Genomic DNA, 8,517 nt, shown 5'->3' on the forward strand with positions numbered 1-8,517 from the left:
TAGGAATTAGAGAGAACACTCAACAGTTGAATGTTTGCGGTACAATCAGGAGGATGAGAGTTGGGTCTGAAGCACCATATAACAAACCAGGACCCCACAGATATCTGTGATTCTGGCTCTTAGGGACCCATCATCCACTTCTCCTTCCCACAAGCAAAAGTGCAAATAAAGTGAATGTTTCAAAAAGGCAAAGTATATTTAACTTAATACTGGAAGAAAAACCATTGTTTTACAGCCAGTATTCATAAGGATTTATTACACATTTTGATGTAATAATTAGTACTTACTGTAACCTAGCCCTTTATATTATGTATACATACATAGTTTTATAATGTAGCTATGTGTACGATGCAGCTTAAAGCAATACTCAGAGTCACACCGTGCCCCAGCAGCTCAGTGCGAGGGACTTCAGTCTTCCCAGCCTATAATCTGCTGTGGAGTAGAGCCTTTCTTCCAAGCTGGTTTATCCTGAAGGTATTTGGTAAAGGTAGCAGACATAAATTTATTCCAGCATTTAAAAAATGCTCTTTTGTGAGCTCCAGGACAGCCAGGGCTACACAAGAAACCTTGTCTCGAAAAACCAAAAAAAAAAAAAAAAAAGCTCTTTTAATATAAAAAGTGATAAAGACAGTTTTAGTTTTGTGAATACTAGATACATTCGAGAACAAAGTCAGTGTGAAAATTTCTTTACAATGCTTCATACTGTTTTATTAGTATACTGTCAATATAATTAAGTTTATCATAATTGAACTTGAGAAGAAATTTCAGGTTTCATCACGGAATGTAATAGAAAAATGATACTATTTTACTGAATATTTAAAAATAATAGAAAAAAGTATCTTACAAAAATTATCAAAGAATTACCTATGTATATTTCTTATTGGCTACCTTGTTCTAGTATTTTGTAAGACTATTAGACAATTTCCTTCTAAAAAATTCCATATATTTTTAAGTGCTTGAGACCAGGAAGTGTAATGACTGAAAGAACCATCTCCTAACCAAGGATTGGGATGCTGCTGTGTATTTACATTAAGAAATCAGGGGGTTTTTTTGTTTGTTTTTTGTTTTTTATTTTTTTTAGCTAAATAAATAAAAATGAAATTGAGTTTTTACTTCTTTATTGTTGCCATCTCAATGAAAATTACTTAGAAAATTACTTAGTTTAACTTAGTATGTTTTATTTTGATATGTGAACTATCCAGTGTCATAAAAACAGAATATAGTTTGTGGGGTGTGCATGTAGTATGTCTGAGCTGGTATGTGTAGTGCTCATGTTACTGCAGGCTGAGAGGGCGCTGGCCGACTGATGTCCGCCATAAGGAGAGTGTCAATAGAGACTTGAGAACCAAATTTTCAAGTCAGGCAGCAATGAATCAGACCTTGTGTAATGCTAAACTGTAGTAGTAGCTGTGATGGCTGGGCAGTTTGGAGGCATGTTTCAAGCAGAGAAAGGTCTGGGGTGCTGAGCACAGCTCTCAGAACCCTTTGATCCAGTCCAGAGATGGGTCTCCTGTGTGAAGCATGCACACTGTTGTGCCACAGACTTTAGAGAATGAAACACTTTGTTTTATGCTTAACTGATTACCATAGCTTACCTAAAATTTCCCAGGGAGCCATGGGCTGTATTTTATAGATTTTTATCTAGGTTTGTTTGCCATGTGCATTCCTAAGCTAGAAACATCGTGCTAAACGGGCATTCTGAGAAAGGACCTGGACCTCTGCATCAGTTATGTCACCCTCCCTCCTTGTGTCACATGTCCCCACGAGCTGGGGAGGCAGGTGGGAATGGATGGAATTGCTCTTTATCTTGCTGCTGTTTATGTGTGATGGGTCTGCAGGGTGAAAGGTTGTCCTGTCTCTAGGCCTATGCTTCCAGAGTGCTGCTGTTTATGAAGTTGGTCAAACTAAGTAGCCTTCCAGTTCCCATCCACCCATAGGTTTGGTTTCTTCTTCGAATAATACAGGTTTGACAAATCTGATTTAGAGTAAAGGATAGATAGTATTGTTTTATAAACTCATTTATTTAATCATCCTTGCTATTTTGTCAGGCTGCTTTTGATTCCAATGTTATTTTTCCTCCAGTTTAAGATTCTCAATGTGCCCATGTCATCCCAACTTGCTGCAAATCATTGGAACCAGCAACAAGCAGAACAAGAGGAGAGGATGAGGATGAAAAAGCTCACCTTAGACATCAATGAACGACAAGAACAAGAAGATTATCAAGGTATAAGAGTTACAGACTAGGAATGGTAGCACAGGCCATTGACTTACATGCCATCACTCTGCAGGCTGAGGCAGGAGGATCATCATATGTTGAGGACAGCTTGGGCTACATAGTAGTAAGACTCTTATCTCAATAAAAGAAAGAAAGATCACTTATTAACAATGTGTAGAGGGGCTGGAAAGATGGCTCAGCAGTTAAGAGCACATACTACTCTTCCAGAGGACCTGAGTTCAGTTTCCTTCAGCTACATCAGGTGGCTCACAAGTTGCCTGTAACCAGCTCCTCTGGCTTTTGTCTGCACTCATGTGCACATAATCCAGTCATGTAGAGAATTAAAATTAATAATATTTTTTTTCCTTTTTTTTTTTTTTTTTTTTTCAAGACAGGGTTTCTCAGTGTAGCGCTATGTTGGAACTTGCTTTGTAGACCAAGCTGGCCTTCAGCTTAGGGGTTCACCTTTCAAGTGAACCATAGCAACCAGATATAAAAATAAATCTTATCAACTTGAATAAAAATAAAAATGTGGGAAACTGGGGCTATAAAGTTGAGTTTGTAATGTGTTTGTCAGGACTGGAGTTAGATTTCCCAGTACTTACGTAGCCCGGTGTGTAACCCTGCTGTTGGGAGGCAGATCCCTCGGATTTGTTGGCCAACCAAGGCCAACACTAGGCAAGGCCCAGGTCCCAGTGAGAGTGACTTTTGGAGAAAACCAGGGTGGACAGTGTCTGCGGAGGAACAGCGCCACTAGGCTGTCCTAGAGTGTTTTAAATGTAGCTATCACAGTTGTTCCTTCCTTTGCTTTTCATGTTTTCAATACTTCATCTTCATTAGCCTATGTAATGTTCTTCTTTGAAAGAGTCAGCCCCCTACATTTAAGGACTAATGAACTTTGTCTCCCTGGTCTTTTGTAGGTTTGTACAGGTATATACTTATAAGAGCTAACAGCATTTTCCTCTTTGCTCCTAATCACAGAAATGTTGCAGTCTCTTGCACAACGCCCAGCTCCAGCAAACACTAATCGTGAGCGGCGGCCTCGTTACCAACATCCAAAGGGAGCACCTAATGCAGATCTAATCTTTAAGACTGGTGGGAGGTAAACAGCCTTCACTTGCTTCTTCCTAACAAATGTTTCTGTTGGTGATGCTTTTATGAACAAATTGAGAATTTACAATTAGTCTCAGTGATAAAACTTAATTTTATCAAAGCCTGTTACATTGCTACTAAAAATACAAAGTAGTTTAAGGGGCAATGAGAAGTATTAGTTTCCTGCCTATTTGCTTTCTTAAAAATTAGTTTAAAGTGTATGCTGTAGTATTCCTGATAACATTCGTCCCCTTTTATCGTCATCAGAGACCAAAACTACAACCATGTACAACCATGGCTGCCTCTGGAACAAAGCTTTTCTGTGCTCTCAGGAAATACTTCCTAGAAGGTTCCACCATTGATGCTGGTCTCTTAATCACCACTAAGCTCTCAGCACTAGCTGACCAGCATTAAATATCCCAGCAAAACTCCACATTAATAGTTCTGGTGGTATCTTGTTAATCACAGCTGATTGTTAAGCCCCAGCTAATCAGAACCACAAAATCGTTAGAGCAAATGGCCCCAATGGAATCTTTAAACTTCCATCTGAAATGTCACAAACCATGCTCATGGTTTGCACTGCTCTCAACAGTATTACCTTCCGAGCTCCCACAGAACATCCCAAATGTATGAATGCCTTACAAATGTATGTGTGAATGAACATTGTAAAAGAGAAGACAAACAAGTAAAGAGGTGTGAGCTGCTCGGAGTAGCAAGGGGTCTCTGGTTTTAAATATTAAAGTCTAGGTGAAGAAGTACAGTTATTTGAGAAGAAGAAATGACAGAATGGAATCTTCTGGTAGTTTAGGTTCTATTTACTTTCTTTGCTTTTCACTTCGAGGTAGCATTGATAGAAGAATGTGGTATCATCGGTGTCTTAAGTGTGCTGTGGTAAGGGGTTTTTTGTGTGAGGGAGGGAAACACCTGAGAAACTGCTTCCAAATCGATTCTTGAGATGATGGATTCTTTTTAAAGCCAGTTATTAATATTCATGACATGACATGACATGACAGTTAAAGTGAAATTTACTTGCTGGCTGGTTACTGAAGTAGTTGTAATATCTTTGCCTAGGAATTTGATAAGGCTTAATCGGGAGTTGATAAGGAGTTGAATGTAAATTAAAACTTCAGTCCTTTAGAAAATTATACGCGTTTACCTTGAATGTTATATGCTTTAAGTAAAACGATTTTCTAGGGTTTTTTTTCTGTATTTTTCTGCAGTCCAGAGCAAGTTGCTTTCAGTTCAGTTAGTCTTGAAAAGCTGACACTGTGGCATCTTCAGCAAGCGTTGATACTGCCACCTGGATGCTTCAGTTTCGTGTGGACTATTGCAGTGCTCTCTGAGCCTTGCAGATGTGTATCGTTTATTTACTGGAATGCATCTTGCCCTCCCTTGTTTTGAGACAGGGTATTTGCTGTACAGGTTGACTTAAGCGGGGCTTAGTTCTCCCATCTCATCTTGTCAAGTAGCTAGGAGAGCTGGCTCACAACTTTTATTATATTCCCTGCCTACATTGATTGGTAAATAACCCAGCTAGGTGTGTGCTCTTCCACAGAGCTAACCCCCAGCCCGTGGCTTCCTTTGACACAGATCCTTACTGTGTGTAGCTCTGGTGGGCCTTCAACTCTTGTAAGTCCAGGCTCTGTCCACAGCACCCCATGGGAATGTCTTCGCGTCAGTATTTTAAGGTTAATTGGTAGTTTTGTTACATATTTCCTAGGATAGCCTTAACTCAAGTATGTATTAGAAATACTTTTTTCAGCTCTTAGAATCACTCGAGAGTCACTTGGCACTCTACTAGAAGTCTAGTGTACAAAGATTTTCTCCTCATCCACTGCACTTAGTGATTCTGTTTCAGACAGCTGCTTGCATTTACTTCAGGAAAGACTTCTGTGTCTTTGATTTCTTCCTTTCAGAGAATGATTGTGTCCCTATCCACCCCATCCCTACCCCTTTTAGTTCAGTTCTTGAAGAAATTTTTGTAGACGCAGCTCAGGATACACTTCTCCAGTTTTGTATTTTATTCCTTGAAAGTTTCTTGCTGTTCTAACCTGCTGTTTGTTAAACCGTAGTGTAGCCTGCCCTGAGTGGCTTCAGCAGCAGAATTTTGTTGTCTTAGTTTTGGAGGCAGGAAATGTGAGGCAGGGCTGATTTCTTGTGAGCTATGGAGAACGTGTGCAAGCATCCCAGCTTCTAGGAGTTTGCTGGCCGTCCCATAGCTTATAGATACATCCCCCTAGCCTGTGTCTTTGTCTTCACACAGCGTTCTTCCTGTGTACATGTCTGAGTCCATACTTTCTTCTTTGAGAACAATCTCATGTTGGGAGCTCAGCCTGTCCCAGCATGGCTGTATTTTAACTGATTACATCTGTCAACAGAGATGTTAATGTGATGTTTTAGAGGTTGGACTTCACCATATTGGTGATATACATTTGGATGATATACATGTCAGTGACTCACAGACCATGATTTCTTAGCATTTTAAAAATTAGCTCTAGAGGGCCAAGTATGGCAGCACATGCCTATTTATAATCCGATGACTTGGGAGCAGAAGACAGGAAAATCAGGAGTTCATGATTATCCTCCGCTACCTATGTAGTAAGTACAAAGCCAGGTTGGGCTGTGTATGACCATATCAAAAGTATGGGAGAGGAAGGGAATCGGGGGAGGAAATTAGCTGAAGAAAAGATATAGGAGCTGTACCTCCAATGGAAAGCATATAGAATCTTCAAGAAGCACTATTAGCCGGACTGTGGTGGCACATGCCTTTAATCCTAGCACTTGGGAGGCAGAGGCAGGCAGATTTCTGAGTTCGAGGCCAGCCTGGTCTACAGAGTGAGTTCCAGGACAGCCAGGGCTACACAGGGAAACCCTGTCTCGAGAAAACAAAAAACAAAAAACAAAAAAAAAAAACAACAAAAAAAAAAGCACTAACTATTAACTATGCATGGTGGTTGCTGATGATTGACACTTTCCTGCCCTGTGTGGTTCAGTTCCTAACACCGTCTTGTTTGTCCCTTTAGGAGACGTTGATCCAGCAGCACGTGTCATTTCATTAGGTCCTGTATCTGATGTTGTGGATAGTGGAGTCCTCCAGCAATTGAATGAGAGCAGCGGACACATCTCAGCATGTCGGTCTAGAGAGTTGCGAATCTAAACCTGGGACAGGCTGGGGCCATGAGGCAGAAACACCAGCCTCTGCCAACACCGGAACAAGCCGACGCTTCCAGACAAGGCAGAAAGGCCTTTTGTAATGGAAATCACGTGAGGGTTAATCTTCTCTTGAGAATGGCAGTCAAGAAATGAGAAGGTTCACTTGACTACTGAGCAGTTACACCAAGAAGAGCGTCCATGAGGTGACTGAGCCGGAGAAGAAACAGTTGAGATGGGAATGGTATGGGGGAAATGAACTTGAGTTTTAAACTTGATTTAAGTTACAGTGTCTCTGAATTGAACATCCCATGTTGGAAGAAGATACACTTGGGGGCTCCAGGACTACAGTAGAAAAGTATAGAGCAAGCAGTAAAATCTTCTAGTAAAAACATACATGCAGGACAACAAAATGATGAAAGATATCCAAATGCCAGATAAGCCACCAGGAAAGGTTTGTTAAGGAGTTTGTTTCAAGAGGAGCAAGGGATGAGGGAGAAAACCTGTGTTGACCATCAGAGTCAGTGATGTAAAATTGCCTGTTAGAGTGAAAGAAACTGTGAAGACTGTTAATATGCAAAGCATTAATGCAGATGGTTTAGAAGGTCTGATACCAGCCTAAGAACGGGGATAGAGTTGAGCCCATTGTAAGTATCATTGAAAACAAATAGTGCCAGCGAGCGTGTCACAGAAGAGCGAAGGACAACATGAAGCGGATCAGAGTATTTTGTTGACCTTCATGGGTTTACAGCCTCTGTGTCTAAACAAGATATGGAAACAAGTAGAGCTTTTACTTTGCTTTCGTTTTCGTTTCGTTTTGTTCCCCTTCCCCCAATAGAAATGAGGGTTCTTAGTCTGTTTCTGACAGCCTGTTAATTTATTAGGATAGGTGTCTTTCATTTGCTTTCCAATAGGCATAGAATTTAGTTAAAGAACACATCTGTATGCTACAACTTGATTACATCTTTTTTCTATTTTGCATCTTTCTTTTACCATGTTTCAGTTTCTGCATGTAGATTTCAATAAGAAACAAAACTTGTAAAGTTGTAACATTTCACATGGAAATGCTGCCCAATCTTCACCAGCTTCAGAAATCTGACCTTTGCCGATGCTGCAATAAAGTGTTGTAATTTGGATTTGGCATGATTTGTTTTCTTTGGTTGGGAAACCTTTCAGTGGGTCAATTAGTATCATCCAGGGTCATCTTCAAGCTTTATTAAGGAATATTCTCTGCTAGATACGGTAGTACATGACTGTAATCCCAGAACTCACCAGTGAGGTAGGATCACAAATTGGAGGGCTAGCCTGAGCTATATAGTGAGGAAAGGGGAAAAACAACAACAACAACAACAAAAACCAGAGTCTCCCTATAGCCTTGGCAGAATGTACTTATTCTGTGGACCTTTGAACTCAGTATGAAGACCTACTCTTAGAGATCTGCCTCCCCCTGTTTCCCACGTGCTGGGACTAGAAATGTGTGCCACCATGCACAGAATACATTGTCTCTGCAGAGCAGGTAGTAGAGTTCCTGCCAGATAGGACCCAGGTCCTGTGTTGCATCTCTTAAGAAGTATAATGAGACAAAGGGATGAACTTCCTCCCGGTGTTCTAAGTTAGTCTTCCCCCTTCCCCACATCTCCAAAGATAAGCAGATGATCACAAATCCCCACTTTCAGACTCACTCCTCCTTCCCCTCCCTCTCCCTCAGATGCCCTTACATACTGTGCCTTCACATAACAGCCATTGCAGAGCTGACCCACTTAAAACCGAGCAGCCAGCGGTCAGAGAGGCCATAGGCAGTACATGGTGGAAAGAACAAAGAGGGATAAGATACGTGGAGGAGGAAAAGGTAAACGGAAGAAACAACTCCTAGAATCACAAACCAAGGAGTATTGGGGTTGTAACTTAGTGTCAGGCCTTGGGTTTGGCCCTCAGTACCATGAATAACCAAAGTTAGGGGTGCCATCAGCCCCTGCCCTGCCAATAATACCAGCCCAATATGCTAGTATTACCCTAGAAAATAAAGATGAGTGTGGAGAGAAGCATTCATTCTGCAGATC

General features: G+C 40.9%; 1 protein-coding gene across 5 annotated transcripts in view; it reads left to right on the top strand.

Moving 5' to 3' along the window:
- Upf2 (UPF2 regulator of nonsense mediated mRNA decay) overlaps positions 1-7,598 on the top strand; it is a 99,053-nt gene extending 91,455 nt beyond the window's left edge. For all 5 annotated transcript variants that reach the window (XM_031359516.1, XM_031359515.1, XM_031359513.1 and 2 more), the window contains exons 20-22: positions 2,083-2,224; positions 3,197-3,317; positions 6,331-7,598. In XM_031359516.1, the coding sequence (XP_031215376.1) occupies positions 2,083-2,224; positions 3,197-3,317; positions 6,331-6,340 (273 nt within the window). In that variant the 3' untranslated portion in view covers positions 6,341-7,598. The remainder of the gene's footprint in view (positions 1-2,082; positions 2,225-3,196; positions 3,318-6,330) is intronic.
- The last annotated feature ends 919 nt before the right edge of the window (positions 7,599-8,517 follow it).

This window comes from Mastomys coucha, unplaced genomic scaffold (genome assembly GCF_008632895.1).
Source record: "Mastomys coucha isolate ucsf_1 unplaced genomic scaffold, UCSF_Mcou_1 pScaffold7, whole genome shotgun sequence".
In the NCBI taxonomy this organism is placed as follows: domain Eukaryota; kingdom Metazoa; phylum Chordata; class Mammalia; order Rodentia; family Muridae; genus Mastomys; species Mastomys coucha.